This window comes from Acomys minous (assembly GCF_964271855.1).
Source record: "Acomys minous genome assembly, chromosome: 18".
In the NCBI taxonomy this organism is placed as follows: domain Eukaryota; kingdom Metazoa; phylum Chordata; class Mammalia; order Rodentia; family Muridae; genus Acomys; species Acomys minous.
This window is the reverse complement of record NC_140501.1, coordinates 56,029,591-56,054,288: the sequence shown is the minus strand read 5'-3', so window position 1 is coordinate 56,054,288 and position 24,698 is coordinate 56,029,591. Positions and strand designations below refer to the sequence as shown.

At 50.6% G+C, this 24,698-nt stretch overlaps 1 protein-coding gene across 1 annotated transcript; it reads left to right on the top strand.

Moving 5' to 3' along the window:
• Positions 1-2,327: 2,327 nt before the first annotated feature.
• On the top strand, positions 2,328-23,266 carry CTSB (cathepsin B). The gene is made up of 10 exons (XM_084768269.1): positions 2,328-2,477; positions 14,019-14,169; positions 14,694-14,779; positions 16,265-16,388; positions 17,057-17,175; positions 18,892-18,977; positions 19,220-19,363; positions 19,829-19,945; positions 21,828-21,956; positions 22,384-23,266. Exons 2-10 carry the CDS (start codon positions 14,044-14,046, stop codon positions 22,479-22,481), a joined length of 1,029 nt encoding a protein of 342 aa, XP_084624395.1. The 5' UTR covers positions 2,328-2,477; positions 14,019-14,043; the 3' UTR covers positions 22,482-23,266.
• Positions 23,267-24,698: the final 1,432 nt, after the last annotated feature.

Here is a 24,698-nt window from a genome sequence, read left to right as displayed (position 1 = left end):
CATGGACCACAGAAGGCGAGTTTTGGGGGGACAGGGAGAGTACTGTGGGGAGCTGAAAGGAGAGAAAGAAGGCAGAACTCCTGAGCAGTGGGAGGGTTGTAGTGAGAATTTTGGTGGTTTTTGTTTGTTTGCTTGATTTTTGATTTTTTTGAGACAGGGTTTCTCTGTGTAGCTTTGGCTGTCTTGGACTCACTTTCTAGACCAGGCTGGCCTCAAATTCACATCGATCCTCTTGCCTCTGCCTCCCAAGTGCTGGGATTAAAAGTGTGTGCCACCATGGCCTGGCTTGACTTTTGGTGTCTTTAAAAATCCAGTTATGGCCGGGGGTGGTTGGTGGTGCACACCTTTAATCTCAGTGCTCGGGAGGCAGAGGCTGGTGGATCACTGTGAGTTCAAGGTCAGCCTGGTCTACAGAGTGAGTTCAGGACAGCCAAGGCTATACAGAGAAACCCTGTCTCAACAAACAAAACAAAACAACGAAACAAACAAAAAACCAGTTATGTTACGTAAACATGGTTTTGTTTTAATCCCAGGTGTGGAATACGGGGCTGCTTCAGATTGTCCACAGCAGCTGACTATTTGCCTCGGGTGTGCTCTGGTGGGAGCATGCTGCTGCCCCCTGAAGACAGTCTAGTTCTGGGGACTCTAGAGAGGGTATACAAAGACCAGAGCTCAAAGAAAGGAAGCACACCTGTTCATCCTGCTGGTTTGTCAAGTGGTCGGGAGAGAAGAGACAAGAAGTAGAGATGCCCAGACAAGATGAAGACGGGACTTGCCTCAAGGCACTCTACATCCCCAATCAGTAGGAAGTAGTCCAAAAAGAACTCAACATCCCTTTCCCCTCTAACCTTCTGTCTCTCCAACCTGGTGTTGGGGTGCTGGAGGGGATGGGGTGGAGCAGTGTGGTAGACATAAGAACCGAAATGAGGTAGCGTAAAACAAATATGGGACGAGGAGGAGTCCTGGGAGGGAGTGGGATGCTCGTGTCGAGCTTCCTGCTGCCTTTAGGAAGGAAGGAAAGAGGACAAGCTGGTCGGTTCAGCTTCATGCCAGGTCTTTAGGTCATTGCAGTGTGGGGTCATGTCCTCAGTATGGCCTCCAGGGAAGGGTACTCCTTTGTGGAAAACAGATGAAGACCCTCTTCTGGCAGCCTCTGGCCTTGGCAAAACCAGAAACACTTTTGGCTTAGACACTCTAACCGATGCCAAGGATAAGTCTCTGGACATGCCCCAGGACACGTTTGGCTTTTAGTGGTCTGGTCATTTTGTTTGTTTGTTTGGGCTTTTTACCCTGAAGTGACTAGCCAGTTTCCACCTGTTGTCAGCCGCCGGTATAGCTTGCCTTGGACCTGCCTTTCCCGCAGGTTTCCTGACTTCCCCTCGGCATTCTACTCACCTGGGGTTCAGTAACCATACTCCCATTCCTGTCCTTAACTTGGAGCCTGCTAGACCCACAGCATTCTTATCTTTACAAGCCTGGCTGGAAAATACCATGCTCTCATGGGGCCATTCCTATATATATTACAAAGTAAACCCCTAAGGGTTGGAGAGATCTGAGGTTGCTTCAAGGGAGACCCTGGGGTGGGGGTAGGGGGGTGTTCTGACCTGTCAGAAGGACTAGGTCAGCTAATTTCTTTGCTGGCTAGCCTTACCACACAAGGCTCCTACATGGTACTAATGTACCTGGCAGAAGTTCTGAATTTCATAACACAGAAGTTCAAGGGGCTTGGGGTTTTTTTTTTTTTTTAAATTTCTTTTTGGTGTTTTGACTGCATGTATGTCTGTGTGTGGCTGTCAGGTTTTGGAGCTACAGACAGTTGAATTGAACCCAGGTCCTTTGGAAGAGCAGTCAGTGTTCTTAACCACTGAGCCATCTCTCCAGCCCCACATTGTTTAAAAACAAAACAAAACAAACAAACAAACAAACAAACAAACGGGGGATTGAACCCAGGGCTTTGGGCTTGGTAGACAAGGGCTCTACCGCTGGGCCCCAGCCCCAGCCCAGCCTCAGCCCAGTTCTAGTTTTGATTGCTTTCCTTGGTCTGAGTACTTCTAAGCCCAGGCACTAAACCATTATGGTCTGAGCTTAAGAATATGAGACCAGAAGGCTCCACTGGGTCGCCACCCATTTCCAGGTCCGTGATCCAGCGGGGCCTTCCCGATGAATGCAGTAGGCAATGCCACATCTTCCCGGTGCAGGGCTCCCGCGGAGGTCCCTGGGGAGCATCTCTGTGCCGGATGAAGACAGCAGACAAACCAAGCCGTTTCTTTCGGGTTCAGAATAGAGGGGAGGCAAGGAAGCCGACTAGGGGGCTTTAGAGTCCTGGGACGAAGAGGCGGGGCCGGCGGAGATAGGGGCGCGGCCGGCGAGTCACGTGACGAATCAGCACGTCGGCAGGCGGAGCTGCGTGAGTACTTAGGGGTGCACCGGATCGGTCAGGAGCGGTTCGTTTCAGCTCGGCAGCGGTGCTGCGCTTGGTGAGTGCCCGGGGCGCAGCGGAAGTCACTTTGGCTGGGTCGGGGGAGCGACTCCGCAGCGGAAGTCACCTTGGCTGGGGTCCCGGGGAGCGGGAGCGGATTGCGCACGGGCGGCGGTGATCGGCCCTTCGCCAGCCCAGGGCGCAGGCGCGGTTCCTGCGCCGCCCTAGATGCTGCGCCCCGTGGCGGGTCGCGGTCCTCTTGGAGAGGAGTCCTAGACTCCTGCGGGCGGGCAGAGTTTAGGGCCTTCACGCGTTAGGCCCGGGCCTGGTGACCCCCTCGCGGGTCTGCTTCCATCCAGTGGCCTTGGCGCACCCCAAGGGCGGAGTTGGGGACTTCGGAGAGCTCCGAGGGAGGAGCCTGCAGGGAAGGGTTCTGCCCTGGCTCTCCTTCCAGCCAGCTGGCTCCAGGTCTCAGGGGTGCTTAGGGCGAGTATCGACGTGCATTTAGTGCATGTTTGTGGTTTATTCTAAAAGAATTTGCCCCGGGAACTTTCCATATACAAACCCACGCAGTGCCTGGCACCTTAGAAGACCGGTTCTATTGAAAAACAGGAACCTGGTAGTGGGTGGCTGTGGTGCATGGACCTGCACGAAGAGTTAAACCGAGAAACAGGAAGAGAAGCAAAACGGAGTAGAGGATTGGGGCTGCAGTCCCTTTCTCTGGAGGAGGATGGCCAAGATAATAGGAGCGTGGTGGGGAAGAGGTACAGGCAAGACAGCATCCTTCAGTCAGGACCCTTGCTGGCCGGTCCAGGTAGCATGCGGGAGGCGGTGTGGGCTCTGCACTGGCAAGGTGTTCGGGTGTGCCGATCTAGGAGATAAGTGAGTTGGACTTGGTCCCTTGGGGCCCTGGAGAAAGGACTACAGCCCACCCTCACCTTGCCTCCTCCTGACCAGATCTTACCTGTTGGGAAGGGAGGTAGATTGTGGGGGTTCAAAGGGAAACTTAACACTTTGTGGGGTGTCACAGGAAGACCGATCCCCAGGTGCCGCTCCAGATCCAGAAGGGGAGCGCGTGCAGAACGTTGGTGAAGGTCCTCTCTTTTTTCCGCTCACAGCCCTTTTGGGGGAGAATTGCTTCCCATAGCCTGGCCATGGGGACCTAAAACTCCCGAGAGCCTCCAGAGGCATACTAGAGCCAGGTAGTGAACGACAGCACTTGGAAGGCTGAGGCAGGAGGATTCTCTGTGCATTGGAAACCAGTCTGGGCTACATAATGAATTCCAGGACAGTTTGACTGTAGAGTGAAACCAGTTTACCTCAAAACTCTCCTTCCCTCAAAAAGAAAAAAAAGAAAAAAAGAAAAAAAAAAGGCGGGCTTGGAAGAAGGCACCCTGGAGGAAAGTGACCTCTGCTCCTTAAAGACTGGTGTCCTAGTCCCACAGGGACTGCTAGGGGGTGAGGTGTGGCCTCACGTGTGTGCTGCTTCATTGGCCCAGGTGGCTTCAGAGGCTTTGCAGGACTTCTCTTGATGTATTGGAGCAAGTGTTTTCAGACCATTCAGGCAGCGGAGGGAGGCCTGGAGTTGCTGATCCGGCAGTTTTAAGCGGAAGCCCTTATGTGGTAGGTAGGGGTGGAAACCTTTAGGGTCTCAGGTTGGCCGCTGACTTTTAATGGTCCGATGTGAGGAAACTGTTACACATGTGTGAGGTTGAACTATAGGCGGTTGAACTTTTGAACCTCAAAAAGGAAACCAGGGAGGTGGCGGGGCCGGCAGAAGGCGAGGTGTGTAAAGGCATGATGTATAAAGAGTGTATTGTCTTTGCTTAGTTAACACTCCCGAATCCATGTCCCAGTCGTCTGGGCACTCCCCTGGAGCTGCCTAGGAAAGGGTGGAGGACGGGCTCTGGAGTCCTACACCGAGCATGGTGGACGTTGTAGGGGTGTAGCTGGGCTGCACGCTGAAACTGTCATAGCTGTCCTGCTGAGATCCAACCCAGAGCCTTGGCTCTCTGCTGCTGGACTGTGTCATACCCAGCCAGCTTCAGCCAGTCTCCTCCTTCCACTATCCCTCTTGGTTTTTTGAGACAGGTATTACCCTGTATAGTCCACCCTACCTAGCAGTCATTTTTAGTTTGAGCCTGAACCCCAACATCCCTTTCTGCAGACCTGAGGCCTCCCAGGTTCAGGTTTCGGATAGAGGTGTGTGCCCTCCCCACATGGTCGGTTTGGCTCCTGAACTTGCTTTGTCCTTCACTGGGACTTTGGCAGCTGTTCTTTTCCTTACTCTTAACTGCGTCTGCACTTGAAATACAACGTATCGGTCTGTAAGCTGTTTTATGTAACTTCATCACCTGTCTTATTTACTTGGTTTATGACATTCGCTGATGCTGATACCTGCGGATTTAAAGGTGGTTTTAATTTGTTGGGGATGGGTGGCAGTGTGACAGGAGGAACTCACCACATAGGTGAGATGGCTTTGAACTGCTCTTCCTGCCTACCTCCCAAGTGCTGAGATTACAGGTGTGCACCCTGACATAACCAGGACATTTAGCTTTAGTCTTTTTCTTTCTGTATTTGAGACAGGGTCTTACTATGTAGTCCTGCCTGTCCTGAAACTCAGCTATGTAAACCAGGCTGGCCTTGAACTCACAGATCTTCCTGCCACTGCCTCCCAAGTGCTAGGATCAAAGGTGATATGCCACCACTGCTCAGCTTTGGGTTTTTTTGTTTTTTTGTTTGTTTTGTTTTAGTGCTAGAGTTTTATCTCAGTGTGGTAGTGTTTTACTTTAATCCAAGCATTCTGGGAGTTCAAGGCCAGCCTTTTCTAATATAGTGAGTTCTAGGTCAGTCAGGGCTACATGCGTGACCCTGTCTCAAGAAAGCAAACCCCCCCCCCCAAAATTTTGGGTTTTGGTTTTTTGAGATCGAATCTCTCATAGCTCAGGGTGGCTTCAAACTTGATGGGTAGCCACAGATAACCTTAAACTCGAGACTTCTTCAGCCTGTGCCTTTTAAGTGCTAAGCTTATATGCCAGCACACATCTACAGCTGTGTGGGTTCTTTAGGTCACAAAGCTGGGTATCTGCAATTGGATGTAGTTTCTAAGTACTTTTTTGTGTATATATGTTGGTGAGTGGGTAGCACCTGATAGAGGCTGACAGCAGGCGCGTTCCCTGATCCGCTCTCCGATTCATGAGGCAGGGCCGGCGACACCCAGAGACTTATCCATTTGGTTAGTTAGTCTGTCTAGCCAACTTGCCCCAGGAATTCTCTTTTCTCTGACTCCCTATTAAGGGGTTCAAGCCAGGTCCTCATGGCTGCACAGCGATGCCATCGCCTCTGAACCATCTCCTCCAAGCCCTAGTTTCTAATTTTTAAAGTTCAGGAGGTATGTGAGCTTGGGGGACTTTCTGTCAAAGTGAAGTCACCTGCAAGCCCGTGAAATGATTACAGTCACTTAGGTTATGGTGGTGGAATGTGACCTAGAATGCCATCCCCTAGCGCTGAGTGATCCTTACTCAGGTATGTCCACTCAGGGTCTTGCCCGGTGGTGTCTTCTCATGCCTCCAGTTTCCATGTGAAGTAGAAGCTTTCTACAGGACTGGAGGGCTCTTTTCCAAAACTGTCATTTTATAGGAGTTTATAGATGCTGGGAAGGACCTGTAGTCTGTGATCTCTACTGTTGACCTATTTGGGGGAGGGCGGGGTCAGCGACTCTATAGTCTGGCCAAGATAATAACACTTTTCCAGCAGGCTGGGCGGAAGAGTGCCGGGTTAACATCCACTGACCGTGAGAGGACTCTAAAGATAATCTGCTCTCAGAGCAGAGTTGGCTGCCCTTTGACCCTCTGACCTGCTGATCTAGCCCAGGCAGGAGCTGCTCACCCACAGCAGTCACATGTTCTTCCCAGCTTGCACAAGGCCAGATGGCCAGCTTGTGCCAGTCAAGGGTCTGTCAAACCCCAGCAGGATTCAAGGAGCCTGCCACTCATTCTCAACTTATTGATCCCCTCTGGGTTTGGGGCTGTGCTCTGATTCACTAATCAAATAGTAGAATAAACATCGGCATATAAGGCTTTATTACAGATAGTACGGCGGCCATAGTTTTTTTTCACACCAAGTAGGACATTTGATAGGGAAAGGACGTGTTCTGAGACATAGTCTTAGATTCCAGGTGGGCCTCGAATTCAGTGTAGCCACGGATGACATTGAACTCCTTACCCTGCCTCTTTGTGAGCTGGTGTTACAGGCATATACCAGTCAGTACCTCTGGTTTTAATGGATGCTGGGAACTGAACCAGGACACCAGGCAAGCACTCTGCCCGCTGAAGTGTATCCCTGGTCTCAAACTGGGATACTTTTTTAGGATAATCATGCCCCAGGACAGCCGAACGCGGACTGCTGTGTGCATAGAGAGCTCTGGAGTCAGCATTGACTGGAGGTTGTATCTGGTGGCTCTGCCTGCTGGTGGCTGCCCCCAGCCTGGTACAAGGAGGCCACTTTCCAAAGGAGTAGCTCTGTCTGTCACTTCCATAAGCCTTGAGAGGGACTGTTTCTTCCTGGCACCTCCCCCCCACCCCCCAAAAGGAGAAGGTAGCCAGCTGACAGACAAAGTGTTTCTGTCGCTTCATTACCTATCTGCCTGGGCCTCAGTCTGGCCAGCCTGGAGCTTAATTTAGCCTGCAGTCGAATTAGGGAGCAGGCTGAGAAGCATAGAACACTAATCTCATCTTACATCTCAAGGTCTTTAAAAGCCTTGCACTGTGTATAGTCTAGGAGCAGACTTGGGGAATAATATACTAGCCCGAGCGTCTCGGAAGCATCTCTACAGGTCTTGAAGAGTTGGAGAGCAAAGGTTTCTGGGAACATTGACTGTCCAGACAAATTGTCTTGTTTTCTACCAACAATTAAATGTTTTTCCCTCTTAAATGAGGGCCTGTCCTAGTTAGGGTTACTATTGGCTGTGATGAAACACCATGCCCAAAAGTAAGTTGGGGAGGGAAGGGTTTATTTGGCTTACACTTCCACATTGTAGCCCATCATTGAAGAAAGTCAGGACAGGAATTCAAACAGGGCTGGGACCTGAAAGCTGGAAGGCCTGATGCAGAGGCCATGGAAAGGTGCTGCTTGCTGGCTTGTCAGGCTGCCTTCTCTGATAAAACCCAGGGCCACCAGCCCAAGGGTGCCCCACCCAGGATGGGCTAGGCCCTTCCGCCTTAATCACTTAATTAAGAAAATGCCCTGCAGGCCTGCCTACAGCCTGACCTTACAGAGGCCTATTCTCAATTGAGCAGTAAGAGTTCAGCCTCCGAGTGACGTCTCTAACCTCCTCTTCCAGGTTTGCCGTGAGTGGATGGTAGCTGTGGGCAGCCCTTATAAGCTGTTCTTCTTAAGGGTCAGCCATGAATCAGTTACAATTCCCTGCTAGGAGCAAAGCTGTGAAATCTGGAAGCCCACGTCAAGGCTGTGATTCAGACTGAGCCAAAAGGGGAGTCCCTGGCCTCCTTCAGGTCTGCTCTGCTCTGCACACCTTTGAGACTAGGACATCTATTCCCATTATAGCTGCCCCCGGCATTGGACGCAACCGGGCAAACCAGTCAGAGGGAAATGAAGTGAAGATCCCAAGGTCTTGTTCTGTGGGTAGACTGAAGTGGTCAAAACTTGAGGAGCAGGTGCCCTTAATGACAGGCAAAGCCCAGACAAGCTTGTTGTTATGGAAGAGAAGCCCATAAAGTGCGGTTTCATGGTCCCCGCAGGCCTCCCCGTCCTCTTGTCCCACCTTCCTGGTGTAGAGCCCCTTGCACACTTGTGTCACAGTTTGTGGCTGCTGGCAAATGAAGTTATCCCATGCTTCTGATAGTCTGGAGCTGGTGTGTGAGAGGTCAGCCCCGCCGGTGTTCCTGTACTGCTATCAGGGAGAGAAGGAGGAAGATTGCTCTGGGTGTGTGTGTGTGCGCAAACTATCCTGTGGCAGGTGGCCTATGGGACTCTAGGGTCTACATATTCTGCCTCCTTACAGCCTTTAGATTGTATATTTAGACTCTACTCTGCCTAAGACTGTGTGACTACCCAAGAGAGCTTGGGGTCCCCCCAAATTTTTAAGGTGTCATTACATGCGGGTTTCCTTCACGCTGGCATCAGCTTCTCCATGAATGGATATTCTGTTTTTTTTCTAGAGTCCCAGGGGCTGTATTTGAGGAAGGGCATCCGCTAGTTTGGGAAGTGATTGGGCTGTTGCTATATAGGTTTGGAAAAGAAGAGAGCTGTGGAACCCAGGACCAGCTGACTTGAGCTAGAAATAAACTGTGCCCACAACAGCCCTCTGCTTGCACACCTGGAAGAGGAGGCTAGTTAGCGGTGAATGTTCTCGTCTGTTCTAGCCCTCTTCTTTTGTGAAATGAAGACTTTCTGTTAACTAAAAATAAAAATCACAGAATTGGGAAATAAAGGGAAGTAAGTGTTGGCTAAGCTAGGGGAAGTGAAAGCCAGTGGCTATTTCAGGCAAAGACGTGAAACCCGTGACAGGTTGACAGGTTATGGACAGCTTAGCTTGTCATTGTCACTGTCGCAGTGTCACCAAAGTGCCTGTGTGTGTGATGTCTGGGAAGACTGGGAAGACTTTAGGGAATCAGCTCCTGGTGCTCTGGGTCGGGACAGCAGGCTTCACACACGTCAGGCGACAGTGTCAGGACCCTCAAGCCTTTTGATAAGGCTTGTGGATTTTCCTGAGGGTGGAAGCTTGTTTTAATTCAGACTCCTGCCAAGTGGAGGCTTTAAGAGTGGGTTTGGAATAAACTGGAATTATCCAGCACAAGCTAGAAGGTGGGGGACTGGCTGGTGGGGGAGGGGAGAGGGGAGGTGGGGGGCGGGGTAGAGCCTGCCCTAGCTAGTGGTCATCTTTCTCTCCTTGTGCACTGAGGCAGGGTTTCCTACCCCTCTGTGCTTTTCACATCACCTAGCAACATGGTGCTCCAACATTACCCCCTCCGAGGTGCAGAAGCTGAGCCTCAGAGAAGGGTGCCGTCCAAGGGTGACAGTGGCTGAACCAAGATCTGGATGTTGGTGTCCAGTCTCTGGGAGAGCGTGGCCTCTTCATGCAGCCACAGTGGCTGGTGACCAGGTGAATCCCATCTTGATCCCAGCCTCTTGGAGGAGGAGTGGAGAACCTAGGGATTTGGGGGTGAAGTCTTTTTTTACGTTTGAGCTACTGGAGCCTCGATACCTAGGTTTGCAGCTGGGCAGAGACCTGGTGATGGGGATAAAGTCCAGGGGTAAGGGGAGGGGCTCCAAAACCATTGGAAACTGAGCTTCCCAAAAAGTGTCCTGTGACTGCAGTGGCCGGGGCTGTAGGCTATGGAATCTGGAAACCCATGGGGGCATGAGAGTGCCTGTGCTCTTTGCCACCACAGAAACTAAAAAGTTTCACATTACCATGGAAACGAGCCTCTCTACATATATATAACATTTATATTTAGCTTATATTTAACAGCTCAACAGATGCCAAGTCTCTATGGGGCATCTCAGGACACTCTTATTCTCTAAGAGAGTATGGTGTGAACCCAAATATGTCAGTCCTTCAACCTAGGAGACACTAACAGACTTACCAACCCCTTCCTTTATCCAGATTTTAACCCCAGGGAGTGGACAATGCTCCAGTGTTTCTGCATCAGTGTCTCTTGTCTTGGAGGAAAGAGTCAGGTTTGGGGTTTAGGATATGACTTGGCTGAAAAAAGGTTTGCACAGGATCTGAGTGATTCCCAAGAACCCGAGTGATTCCCCCCAAACCCATGTTTAAAAAAAAAAAGCCAGGTGTGTTGGTGCACACTTGCGATCCCAGCCCTGGGGAGACGGAGACAGGCTCACTGGCAGTAGCCAGCCTTGTCTGTTTGGTAAGGTCCAGGCCTTGTTTGGAAATAAGCTGGATGTCACCTGAGCAACAGCTGTTGTCCTGGTCTCCAGAGGTACATACATACAAACACTCTTGCATATACTCCAACATGAACACATACGGAAAAATGCACAAAAAGGTTAAGATGCTAAGTACAAGTCAGAGAGTGCTTCTTTAAAAAAGAAGAAGAAGAAGAAGAAGAAGAAGAAGAAGAAGAAGAAGAAGAAGAAGAAGAAGAAGAAGAAGAAAGCAAGGAAACAATTATCTAACAATATAACCACGGAGGCCATTCGATGATGACACATGGTCATGTGAGACAGGCTTCCGATGAGTCAGTGGAAATGGGGACAGTAAGTGTGTTGGATAGAAAGCCTTCAGGGAGGAAGTCTTACTGGTGGCAGGAGATAGTGATTTTTTTTCAAAGGTCTTTGGTCTGTGTGGCTGTGATTCTTTGTAAGACAGTGAGCTCCTTGCTAGGTGTGTTGGGGGTACGCTTGCGGTTGCAGCCTTCAAAAGGCAGAAGTCAGAGGGTCACTGTAAGTTCAAGGCTGGCTTGGTCTATCTAGCAAGTTCCAGGCCAGTTAGGGCTACACCCAAGACCCAGTCTTAGAGGGATGAGGTAAGGAAAGGAGAGAGGACTCTTTGAAATACAGGAACATGTTTGTTTAAAGATGTGCGTGTATGTGTGTGGTAGACCATTTTCTGCTATTATAAGGAGATAGCCAAAGCTGGGCACTGTAAAGAAGGGCATTTATATAACTCACTGCCTGGCCGGGAGTGGTGGATCACTGTGAGTTCGAGGCCAGCCTGGTCTACAAAGTGAGTCCAGGACAGCCAAGGCTACACAGAGAAACACTGTCTCAAAAAACCAACCAACCAACCAACAACACAAATAACTCACTGCCTGGGAGGCTAAAAGTTCAAGGCCAGGCCCCATGGTTTTGGTTCCTGTCCAGGCTCTCCTGCCTCAGAGCACACCATAATGCCGGTGCTGTGTCAGGAATGCCTGTGATAGGGGCCCTACATAGCTAGAAGGGAAAACAGAACAGCAGGGAGGAACCTTACACCAAGACCTCCCTCCAAGCCCGACCTTTTGAAACCACCTGTTTCAGCTGAGAACCGGGCGCTCTACACAGAAGCCTTTGTGGGGCACTCGGATGCACCATAGCCATAAGAGTCATCAAAGCGCAGTCAGTGCCTTTGCGTGCCTTTGCGACAGGACCTTGCCTATGCACCTGACCTGCCTGCTTAGTAGTCACAGCCCCGGGTCCCCCCCCCCCCCCAGTCTGCTTTCTTGCCTAACTGTCTTAGGGTGGTTTTACTTCATTTCTGCAGTGTGATTTGCTTCGGGTGGTTCATTTTCAGTGACTGCTGTGAACTGTCAATGCCACTTGTAGTGATTTAACAGGCACTATGCCGTTGTACTTTTGTCTCACTTACGTTCTTGTGCTCATGCAAATTTCTCGGTGGGCATTGGCATCCTTGAGTTGTGTTTTGGGGGTCACTGTATATGGGGTAAATGTGTCCAGGTGATGGTTCAATGCTGACCCCATGCATACAGGTTTCAGCTGACAGGTCTAGGCTGGCTTCTCTGTGGTGGTTCCAGGCTCTAAGAACCAAACTGCTTTGGCCTCTGGGACCGACTGTTTCTCAATTTTTACCTGTGCCTCGCTGAGGTTGAACGCATTCATGTCTGCATTAACCATTTGCACTTTTTCTATAGTCACGCTATCCATTTTCCCATCATGCTCTTTGTTTTTGATGTGAGAGTGTGTGGGGCTGCGGTTGGAACCAGAGTCTCGTGGATGCTAAGCCCATGACCTACTCCTCAGCTTCATTTCAGCTGATGTTCAAGTCTTGTTTCATCTAGGACACAAACCTTTTAAAGTTTATTTATTATGTGTGTACATGTGGAGGTCAGAGCCAGTTGGCTCCTTTATCAAGCAGGGGATCGAACTCAGGTCATTGGGCTTGGCAGTAAGCACCTTTACCTGCAGAGACAAATCACAGCATAAGACTTTTAATTTTAATGTGACGCCTAACAGGTTATGTTTTATGCCGGTTTTAGGCTTTCCAGAGAGTTAGTTTTGTTTGGGGCTTTTCCCTCGTTTTTTTGTTCTGTGTATCAGAGTATAGCCAAGGCTAGACATGAGCCCTTGCCCCCTGATGCCTTGGCTTCCTGAGCCCTGGGATTGCAAGCATTGCCTCATAACCAGCTCAGACTTGCATGTTTCTATGGTCTTTGCACCATGTAGCAATTTTTTGGGGAGAGCCAGGTGTACAGAGTTGGCCCTCCTTGTTTTCCAAGGACAGGCAACCAGCTGTACAAGCACATTTGCAGGAGTGTGTCACTTCCTCTTTTCCTGGCCCCCGCACACTCTTCCCACACCCAAGATGAGTTTTGAGTGGTCGTCTCCTCCTCCTCCTCCTCTTCCTCCTCCTTCTCCTTTTTAATAGAATGTTTCTGAGCCAGTATCACCTGGCATTTTATAATATTTGTGGGTTTTAATCTATTTATAATACATTTTATGGTATTATATATAATAGAAATATGGTTTATAATACATAAATACAATGTGATTTATTTATATTTATAATATATTGTGAAGGCCTCCACTGGAGACTTGCTGCGTGTACAACACATTGTTCTTACAGATGGGTTGCTGCTCAGACCCCCCCCCCGCCTCGAACTCATCACATACCCACCAGACTGTTGTTCTAACACTGAGGACACAACTCTGTTGCTTGAGCTCAAAGGAGGATTTTTAGTTTTCCTTCAGGACAATATTATGCCTGTGATCCAGCACTGAGGAAGTAGGCAGGAGTATGTCCTTTGACCTTTGACCTTGATGGAGAGCACTCCCTCCTGTAAGCCCTAGAGTCAGGACAGGGCCCCCGCCTACCTACACCTATTGCTGCTCCCACCAGGCTTAGGCCGCGTGTCAGCACCCAGGAAAGACCCTGCCTTTATTAGCTGTTTGCCTAAGAGGGTGACTCACAGGTTGAGCTGGAAATGACTGGTCTCCTGACTCTGGAGCTAGTTTATAAGGTCTAAGGGCCAAGGTATTGATGTAATAGTTTTCCTTCTCAGGACCAGGAAGCAAAGCCCTTGGTTGACCACAGGAGCTCTGGGAGCCTGGTGCCCCTGGCGTAGTTAGTAGGCTTCCTTAGTTCCTAGCAGCTGGCTTGAAATGTGCCAGGAGTGGGGCTCACAGAGCTGGGGAGATGACTCAAGCCTGAGGTGGAGAAGAAAGAACCAGCTCCCGGAAGTTGTCCTCCGACCCGTACACAATCATGTGCACATACAAACAAAATAAACGTAAAATGTTTTTAAGTGAGGCGTATGAACATTACTTCTTTTAGTTTTTTTTCCCGCATTGCCTCTTCTTAGGACTTACGCAGATTGACTTTTAGTCAGGTTATATAGCCACATGGCCCAGGCTGAACACTGACACCTCAGACTCCCAGTGCTGGATTTACACCACCACATCCAGCCTAAAGTAACTGTTCTGGGGAGAATCTGTTAGACTTAGTTCCTCAGGTACATACAATTTAAAAATAGCCAGGAGGTGACACCCATACTGTTGAGTTGCCACAGTGCCCCATCAAACCACGCTTCTCTCACAGAGGGACTGTAAAGGCAGCCGGGAGGCCTGAGCAGTTACCCTCGTGTGGAACTTGTTCTGATGCTACCTGTGTCCTTTCTAGGTGGGTGCAGGATCTGGCTCCCAGAATGTGGTGGTCCTTGGTCTATCTCTCGTGCCTGCTGGCACTGGCCAGTGCCCACAGCAAGCCTTCCTTCCACCCACTGTCGGATGACCTGATTAACTACGTCAACAAACAGAATTCAACGTGGCGGGTAGGCTGTGCTGCGGTTTCCTGTCTGTCTGTCTGTCTGTCTGTCTGTCTCTGTGGGTCCCTGCTTTGGGTCACCTTGTGCACACTGCTTCAGAGGTGATGAACTGGCCGTAGGACATGATTTTCTGGAAGCTGAAGCTCACAGACCACGCCAGCTTCCTCTCTGGTCTCCACATTGTGTGCGTGGGAGCACACAAACGTGTGAACACTCTCGTACATGGAGGTGTGTGGAGGGATGTGAGCTCCAGAGCCAGGTGGACCCTGGGGAAGCTACCACGGAAGATGAGATGGTTTCTTACTACTTCCCTGCCATCATTTCCTCCCAGGTCTTGGGGCAGGTCTCCCACTAACAACTGAAGACATATTAGAGAACACACGATGGCCTGAGGGCTGCGCTCCGACCCTGAATCACTCTGCCTGGCTCCCCAGCTCCCCGAGTCGGGGAGGACCCCTGCCCTACACATCCCCATCTTGGGAAACCCCTTGGGTCAGTGGATGACCTGTCCTGGTGTGACTTTCTTCCAGGCTGGACGCAACTTCTACAACGTTGACATGAGCTACGTGAAGAGACTGTGTGGTACCAAACTCGGTGGACCCAAGCTGCCAGAAAAGTGAGTGACACATTCTGGAGTAGACATGCCCCCCCCACACTGGCGCGTGAGCAGTGGTGCTAATGCTGGGGTGTAGGGAGAGACAGAGGAAGCCCCCTCTGAGTTCCCTCGGTGTGTTCTTCAGAGACTGTCTCAAATCCTGGATTTGCTCCCTTATCTCCAAGGCGTCTCACATCCTCACGTGAGGCCCCAGGCGTGGCAGTTGAGGTGTGGCTACAGTCCATAGGAGCTGCCATTAATATTTCATTTTTCTGGAAAACTGCAATGGGTGCTTATTCCCCTGTGGATATTGTTCTCAGCAAGGCTTGGGGATGTCTGCTAAGGATGCTGATGATGTTGTCTTAAGTCAGGCGCTAGGCAGGGCACTGTGTAGTATTTTAGGAAGTCCAAGTCAGAGCGGTGGGAGAAGACTGAAGGCATTGCTTTAGAACCAGGCACACTGCATAGAGAAGCAAAGGTTCACACTGCATGTCTCTGCTTCGCTCTCCCTTCTGATCTGATGACAGACACACAGTGTAGTCCTCGGATACGCTGTGCCCTGGGGGCTTTTGCTGTGGCCTTGAACTTCCTGCCAGACACACACCCCTATACCCAGCCCCCACACCAGTCTGGGCACACATGCTTGACAGGGGCTAAGCTGTCAGCTACTTCTGCAGACCTGAGGGGAGAATTTGAATGCTGTCTGTAGACAGCTGTAACACCTCGTCTAGGCACATGGACCCTAGGGCATTGCTAAATGTCTCCTCAAGGAAATAGAATGAATGCCAGGCCTGGAAAGATGGCTCAACAAGTTAAGAGCACTTGTTGCTCTTTCAGAGGATCTGGGTTCAGTTCTTGACACCGATATGGTGGCTTAAACACATCCATAACCCCAGTTCCAGAGGAGCTAATGCCTTCTGACCTCTGAGGGCCCCACACACACACGTAGTGCACAGACACACATACAGGCAAACCACTCACACACTGATTAAGTCAAACTGAAAGAAAAGGACGAATCACAGCTGCCTCCCCCTGCGCATCCACTATACCAACCTAACTATCACCCTGGAGAATCCTTGTCAGGTGGCTTGAATGAGATGTGATGAGGTAAGACTAAGGACTTGGTCAAGGTGGGCGGATGAAGAGTCCTAAGCTAGCCTGGGCTACATAGCCAGACCCTGCCGAAGAAGGAGGAGGAGGAAGAGGAAGAAGAGGAGGAAGAAGGAGAAGAACAAGAAGAGGAATAGGGTTGGAGCGGGGGAGACTTACCTGTGTCGCGTGGGTAGGACAGTTGACCGATCTCCATTAAATAAGCATAGGAGGGAAGGTACACAATGCTGAGCCCCACTGCAGAGTGGTAAAGGATGCCACCTGCCTGTGTCTCGCCTCCTCTCTAGGAGATGACCCCTAATCTGGGGACAGCTGCTCTCTGAGTCTCTCAGGGGTAAGGGAGTGAACTGCAGTTTGTAACAGTCTTTTTTTTTTTTTTTTTTTTTTTTTGCCCAGGGTTGGGTTTACTGAGGACATAGAGGACATAGATCTACCTGAAAATTTTGATGCACGGAAACAGTGGCCCAAATGCCCGACCATCAGTGAGATTAGAGACCAGGGGTCCTGCGGCTCTTGTTGGGTAAGATCCTGCTGGTTGGGGAGGGCGGAGATTCGGCATATCTAGGGAGGGGACCAGCTGTGACAAGGCAAGTGAGAAAATATTTGAAGTCAGTTTCTTTCCCTCACTGTTTGTTGGGATTTACTGCAAGGATAAAGTGAATGGTGGACATACGATGAGGAATGGGCAGTGGGTTTTTTTTTTTTATATCTAGGTCCATGTGCACAGGCTGTGAAGCCACTTTCCCTCCGTAAACAGCATCTCTGATCCAACACAGCTTCAGGAATGTTCTGTTTGTCAGCAAGCTGTCTTGTGTTTTTTCAGTTGTGGCAGAATAGTCAAGGCAGAAAATGCAACCCTTTTAACTAATTAATACAGTCCAATGGCATTAAATATATGTTCCCAATGTTGGGTGGCCATCTACACAGTCCTTTCATCTCCCCGTATATGAACGGGTCAGTCAGTCACACTGGCTCCTTGTGTGGCTCTCCTGTGCCCATGCTGGCTCCCATCTGCTCCGTGTGAGCCAATTCCACAGGCAGAAGGCCTTGATTGGTCTCTTTGATGCTAAGTGTGAGCCCAGGAGCCTCACTTGACATTGAAAGGGTCTAATCATTCAGAAGATTGAGAGCCCTCGGTGCTTCGAGCAAGGCGGGCTCCTTTTGAGGTGGGACTTACTATTACCACAGGCATTTGGGGCAGCAGAAGCCATGTCTGACCGCATCTGCATCCACACCAAAGGCCAAGTCAACGTGGAGGTGTCTGCTCAGGACCTGCTCACCTGCTGTGGTATGCAGTGTGGGGATGGGTAAGTGTTGGCCACCTGTTCCTGGGGAGCCTAGCCCCGTCCTCCTTTGCACTGAGTAACTCAGGGCTCCCTAGGGAGGGGAAAGCTGTTTTCATGGCTGCGACAGAGGGAGACGTGAGGGACTCAGGCACACTGTTGGAGTAGCTACCATTGAGTTTCTTGGAACCTCAGCTCAGTGGGGGTAGAGTCCTGGCAGGACATGGGCTCTAAACGCGCTTGCTTGCTGTTTCCTGTCTGGCTTTTGTCCTCACTTGTCCCCAATCCTAACCCACCCCCAGCTCAGGGACACATACTGCTCTGGTCTGTAAGGATGGCAGGCCATAGTTGGGGCTGGAGGTGGGTGGGGGTGGGGGTGGGTGGGTGAGGGGTTGGGGGGGGGTCACATTAAACAGTCTGTAATTCAGGTGCTCACCAGTGTCATCTGGCCCTTAGTCTGTAACAATGTTGCAGGTTAGATACTCCTGAGAGTTCCAAAAGAAATGCGCCTGGGCCTCACACCAATAGTCTAGGAGCCGCAGGAAGAGGAGAGGAAGGGTATAGTTCCCACGTCTCACCAGGCAGAGCCTCACACTTCCATAGTCTGCCTAGTGCATTAGAGCTGCGAGGGACAGCACACCTTGTTTCTCAAGGGGCTCTCCTAAATACAGCCCTCAACCCAAGTGGATGCCTTAAGCCAGGGGCATGACCCAGTGTTGGCCTGTTCCCTCAAGGCTTGTTTCCATCTTAGGTGAACATACATTCCGCTGTGGCTGTGTCTCTTCAGAGTCCAGTGGGTGGCAAGGGAACCTACATGAGTCCTCCTCGCTTCATAATCAAAGGCAGAGAAGTTGTCCTTACCGACCTCAGCAACCTTACTTTATGATTTTCTTCCTCTCATTACATTCAGAACTTGTGCCTTTTCACCTGAAGAAGGCGTTTATAGCTTCCGTTTGACATGTCTGAGCTGCCAGCATCACCCCTCTTAGGCTTAGCCGTCAAGGGTAGCTTGAACCCACCCGGCAGCATCACAGCTGTGGGTTTGATAGCGAAGATGGCTCTCAGTTGACTAGTGATAGGAGCGAAGGCCCAGTGGGCACTCTGGACGGAGATGCTTGATACTCTGTGCTGAGTTGGACCAGGGAGTGTGAGGTCTTATCACGCTACTCAGAACGATGTGCAGTTTAAAGCTGAGGAATGAATTCTGGAAAGTTTCGCCTAACATGTTTGGACCTTAGTTGATGGCATCACTAAAACTTCAGCAGTCAGACTACCCTGGGTGTGGTGGCGCATGCCTTTAGTCTCAGCACTTGGGAAGGCTGAGCAGGAGATTTCGGTCTGGTCTATATAACGAGTTTCAGGACAGCCAGGGCTACATAGAGAGACCCTGCCTCAAGGGGAAAAAAAGGAAGAAAGAAATCAAACTACAGATAAGGGAGGGGCTGCCATACTCCAGGAAATGGTGCAGTTGAGAACTACTGTTTCAGAAAGGGGAGTATTGAAGCTCAGTTTAATATGCACGTTAAAAAGAGTCCTTGTGGCCTTATGGATGGAGATGGAAGTTAGTTAAATCCCTGGTGGAGGGACGGTGATGAATTGGAATGTTGGGTTGTGGGAGGAGTCCTGTGAGGGCAGTGTCTCCCTGGGGATGACCTTGGTGTCTGTGCCACGTAGTGGTATGTGGGAACAGCACGAAGTATCGCGCCATTGACCAAAAAAAAAAAAAAAATTCTTTTTCAGCTGTAATGGTGGCTATCCCTCTGCAGCATGGAGCTTCTGGGTAAGCAAAGGCCTGGTTTCTGGTGGACTCTACAATTCTCACATAGGTGAGTGAGTGTGCGCATATAACCCCGGTCTCTCAGGTGGATCTCCTAGGCAAGTGTTGGTGGTTTTCTTTTTCTATTGTAAGGGGAAGGTCACGGGCTGGCTGGTAGATAGATAGACCACCCTCAATACAGGAGCGGCCCCCACAGGGTGTAGACATGGTATGGCTGCACCCTAGTTCTACCTATCCTGGGGGAGGGGGGGTCTCACAGGCTGATGACATCCTGTCTCCTCCATCTGTCAGGCTGCTTACCTTACACCATCCCCCCGTGTGAGCATCATGTCAATGGCTCCCGGCCCCAGTGCACTGGGGAGGGAGAGACTCCTAAGTGCGTCAAGAGCTGTGAGGCCGGCTATTCCCCATCCTACAAAGAAGATAAGCACTACGGTAAGCTGGGGCCTGCGAGGGAAGAAGAGGCTGGTATCGTTGAGTGTTAAGAGTCCAGAGCCAGGGATGGGGTGGGGTGGGGTAGGGTGGGGTGGGGGTGGCACACACCTTTAATCCCAGCAGAGATGGAGGCCAGCCCGGTCTACACAGAGAGACCCCAGGAGCTGCAAGAAGGGCAACTGAGTATTCACACCTGTCCTACTGGACAGAGCTGCACACTTCATAATCAGCCTGGGTTCACACTCTAAACCTGTCTCAGCCCCTTATGATCTCCAAGGGACCAGGCAGACAATTGCTTAGCAAGGGGTTTGCCAGAACCTGGCTTTAAACCGTGTGGTCTTCTTGGCCTCTTCTAGGGCTGTATAGCTCTCCTTACTCCTTACCCAGGGAAGCCTTCCTTGCCCCCTTCTGGAGGGCTGGAGGGGCTGGAGGCACTTCCTCCCCCTGACTGGCTTTGTTCTGCAGGGTATACCTCCTACAGCGTGTCTAACAACGAGAAGAAGATCATGAAGGAAATCTATGAAAATGGCCCAGTGGAGGGTGCCCTTACTGTGTATGGAGACTTCTTGACTTACAAATCAGGTACCCTTTGACCCCCAAGGGCAGCCAGGGTTGGAAGGAGGTCAGAGTTCATGGGCTCAGGGTCTCACAGGAAGAAAGGCAGGGGCTTTGGGAGGGTGGAGCCCTGGGGACTTGGTCTCCTTCCTCAGCCCTCTGGTCTGGACAGCCTGTGGCAGTGTGTCGCTGGCTCCCTCTGAGCATGGTCTCCACATGAGCCTCCCTAGGGGTGGGGTTCCTTTTCATCCCTGCCAGCCCAGCTCAGCTCCCTATTTGCTGGTGCTTCTTCCTTTCATAGCCGCCGTCACTCCTCTTTCTTTTATCTTTGCAAAGGTGTAGATCACCTCAGCATTCCACAGCTGTGGCTTGTGATCAACAGCTCACAGTGTCAAGGGGTCTCCAGAGCACTGGTTCTCAACCTCTGGGTTGAGACCCCTTTGATTCAGTTTATAACAATGATGGTACATCCTGCTTATCAGATACTTACATTACAATTCATATTGTGAAGTAGAAACACAAATAATTGCACGCTTGGGGGTCGCCGCAGCACGAGGAACTGTTTTAAAGGGTCTCAGCATATTAGGAAGGCTGAGAGCCACTGGCCTAGAGGAACCAGAGCTTACGGAGTGAAGGCTCTGCAAGCCATATATAATGCTTGGCAGATGATCCCTGACGTAGGTAGACTCTCAGGGTAGAAATCAGATAATTGGCCCTTGGGCTTTAAATGTGCTTCATAACTTAGAGTTTATCAGAATCTTCATTTTAAAGGCAACCAAGCAGTGTTTTTGTAGGATTCCCACTTTTTACATTTGCATACTTAAATGCGATGGGCTTCCAGAAATATTTTTGACAGTGCCAGGCATGGTGGTTATACCTTGCTAATTCCAGCACCCAGAAGGCAGAGGCAGGTAGATATCTGAGTTTGAAACACACACACACGATTTAGTCAGATATAGCGGTACCCATGTGTAATCCCAGCGTTTGGAAGTAGAGGCAGAATTGTGAGTTTGCGACCAACTTGGATTTTTTAGACCCTTTCTCAAACACACTCACACATTTTACATCTCCTTATATACATGCAGGCATATAGCTACATAATCTCCTAATACCGTGGATACCCTGTGTCATAGACAGTGTCGAGCTGCCGTAAAGAGACACTCTTTGTCTTAGTGACTGTTCCGTTGCTCTGGAGAGACACCATAAATAACCAAAGCAACTCTTATGAAAGAAAGCATTTAATGGGGGCTTACAGCTTCAGAGGGCGAGCCCCTTATTGTCACGGCAGGGGACATGGCAGCCCATATATGCTGGAGCAGTAGCTGAGAATGACATCTTGATCCTCAGGCGGTGACGTGCGCAGTACAAGAGACACTGGGCCCACCCCCAGCGACACACAAGGCCACATTCTCCACCCCTTCTAGTCATTTCATACAGCGCCATCCCTGGTAACTGATTTAAATGTATGAGCCGACGGGGCCGTTCTTATTCAGACCGCACACTGAAGCCCTCTGATAAGGGCTGTGGTTTTGTTGGTGCTGGAGATTCAGCTCAGGGCTTTGCCACGCTAACAAGTGCTCATCCTGAGCCCCTCCTCCAGCCTTCTAGAGGTTTCTATGTTGGAGGCCAGTTGGTTCCTGTCAGCCTGTTACTTCTCTTTTTGTTTTGTTATTTGTTTGTTGGTTTGGTTTCACCTGCACATATGTCTGTGTGAGGATGTTAGGTCCCCCTGAAACTGGAATTACAGATGACTGTGAGCTGCCACGTGGCTCTTCTGGAAGAGCTGGCAGTACTCCTTTAACTGCTGAGACGTCTCGCCATCTCCAGCCTGTTACTTCTGACTGGGTGGGGAAATCTTTGGGCAGGCAGTGGCCTGTGTTCAGTCAGAACTGCCTTTTTTCTTCCTCAGGAGTATACAAGCATGAGGCCGGTGACATGTTGGGTGGCCATGCCATCCGCATCCTGGGCTGGGGAGTAGAGAACGGAGTCCCTTACTGGCTGGCCGCCAACTCTTGGAACCTTGACTGGGGTGATAATGGTGAGTGGCAGCCCCCTTCCTCAGACTGCAAGCCTTGGGTCTGACCATCATAGCACCTTCGCTCTGCTGTGGCCTGAGGCGTGGCCCTGCCTACATGTATAGATACTTTGGTCTAGAGACATCTGTGAACCCAGCAGCCCCACATGGTTGTGTACACAGTTCCCATTGCATGGGTAGCATATGAGGGGAGCTGAGGGATGCGTCTCAGATGCTGCTGGGGGCCAGGTGGCTTACCCTAGGTCTGACGAGTCTTGAGCATATCAACAAGGGTCAAGGTCCAAGGCTGCTGGACATGGTGGCTGTAGCCCTAGCACTCAGGATGCCTAGGCTAAGGATGAAGTCTGTGGCCAGCCTGGGCCACAGAGTGGGGCATCATCTGAAGAAGAGCATACTTTGAAAACGCCTTACTTTTTCCCCGCCTCCCTAGGGCTCTTTAAAATCCTCAGAGGAGAGGACCACTGTGGAATCGAATCAGAAATTGTGGCTGGAATCCCACGCACTGACATGTACTGGGGAAGGTTCTAATCTGCTGTGACCTGGTTGGCCAGTCTTTAGGGACTTTTCCTCTACATTTAGCCACCCGTGCCGGGAGTGAGTGATGCAGACAAGAGAGTATTTTATTCTTTGAGTTCACCTAACATACACGAAGCTTTTGACAAGGCGTGAGCGACTGGACCAGAGCGCCTGCCATCAGAGCTGCCCTCCCAGCCTTATCCCATGACAGGGATCACAGCCTGCACCCTCCCCCTAGACTAGTGCTGTTAGTGTCTGCCGCTGTGGCTCCGCCTGCCACCCCTGCCACCTCCATCCCACCAGCCCAGCTTCCCAGCAGGACAGACCCAAGGGCTTTGGCTGCAGGTTTTCCAAAAGAGTGGAACGCCAACTTTAAGATGAGGACAAACACCAGCTGTCAGGTGCACCTCGAAGCTAGTCACTTCCTGGGTCTGTGGCAGGCACTGATGGCCCAGTGCAGTTCTCTGGGAAAAGCAACCTTTTTCCGGAGCATCTGCGTCCATCTCCCTTGGTAATGTGGGAAGCCCTCCCTGCTCTTGTCCTCAGTCGATGGTCTTCCAGTAGGGGTTTTTCTTTTGTGTACCTCAACTGAGAATGAAGAGCTGCACTGGTTTTGCCAGTTGTCTCCTAATTGTATGGCTAAGTGGTCCTGGTTTGCTGGGTGACCCACTGGCCTCAGACACCACAGTGAAACTAGCCTGGGAAAAACCTGCTTTTTTGTTGTAGAGTCACTACTTAACCCTGCCAGTTTAACAAAGAATGATTGTGCCAATAAACCAGTTCTATCCCCTGCTTGACATCTGCTCTGATGGCCTCCTGAGGCAAGGCGAACAGTTGGAGACGGGTGTGGTGCCTGGCTTCCTGTATCCCTCCAACCCTTCTCTAAACCGTACCCAGAACCGGGCTCAAGCCTTAGAGCGCTTCTTCTGCTTAGAGATAGGGAGCTGCCCTTGAGGTTTTATTTATCAAGCCAGGCCCTGCTGGCAACTCAGAGGTTGAGGCAACATGGCTTGGGTGCGGGGGGCTTCAGGTACTGCAAGATGGCCCCGCATGTGTCTCATCTGGCTCCCTCCGACACTGCCTTTCTTGCCTCACCACAATGCTCACCTGCATCTGCATTCCTACCCCCCAGAGCTAATGGAGATGGGGCTAAACTAAGAGCAAAGGGCCTGAGGTATTGGCATACTTGCTGAAGGGGCCTGAGAGAAACCTTATGGGTACATGCTTGGAGATGGCTCTGGATGGCTTCCATACCCATCTCCTGTGGGTTATTTCCTGTGCCCAAGTCAGTGGCAGTGTTCCTTGGGTACAAGATGACAGTTGGGCACTCAGGAGGCAGAGGCAAAGGGATCTCTGGGAATTTGAGGCCAGCCTGGTCTACAGTGAGAACCTGTCTGGAAAATTAATTTTAAAAGTAGCTAGAAGAGCATATCTGTTTGAGCCTCCCTACAGGGCCTGATGATTCAGTGTGGACGTGTCCCACCCTTGCTACAGTCACCTGGAACAGTGTTTTAAGAGTCCTGTTCTGCCTGTGGGCCTCAAACTGAGCCAGTGTCAGGCCTAACTAGGTCACTCTTAGATGCAGTAATTACAGTTTGGGCACTGGTCTTCAAACAGGTCCTCTGACCAACAGTGTTCATGCCACACAGGAACTCGATAGGTGCCATGCCAGACCTACTTGGTCAGAAGTTTGGTTCCAGAGTGATTGTGATAACGCACTGAACCTTAGCCTTAGGGCTGCCACTTGCCCCTATCACACAGAGACTGGAAAATGACTCAGCAGGGGAAAGCTCCAGGCACGACTTACAGATAACCAGAGGCTCCTGAGAGGTGGAGAGCAGGCGTTTCTAGCTGTAATGGTGCTGGATATGGATGTGGAAGGAACCAGGTGGATACAGCAGAGATACTGTAGATTACACTGACAGTCAAAGCAGGCTGGGGATGTCTCGGTGGTACAAAGAGGCTTGTCCAGCATAAGGTTCAGTGCCCAACAACAACAAAATGGTGTGGGGAGGAAAAAAGGTCTGTCAGGTGTAGTCAGTATACAGAATGCCCAACTAAATTTCTTTCAGATAAATGGCTGTATAGAAATGTTCCATCCTAAATAACTGGATATAAATAAAACTGCTATCTGAAGTCCAAGTGGAGCTTGGCATCTTATTTTATCTGCCAAGGGGAAAAAGTCAGTTTCAGAGTATTTTGGAGTCTGTCCACCCCCACCCCTTTTTA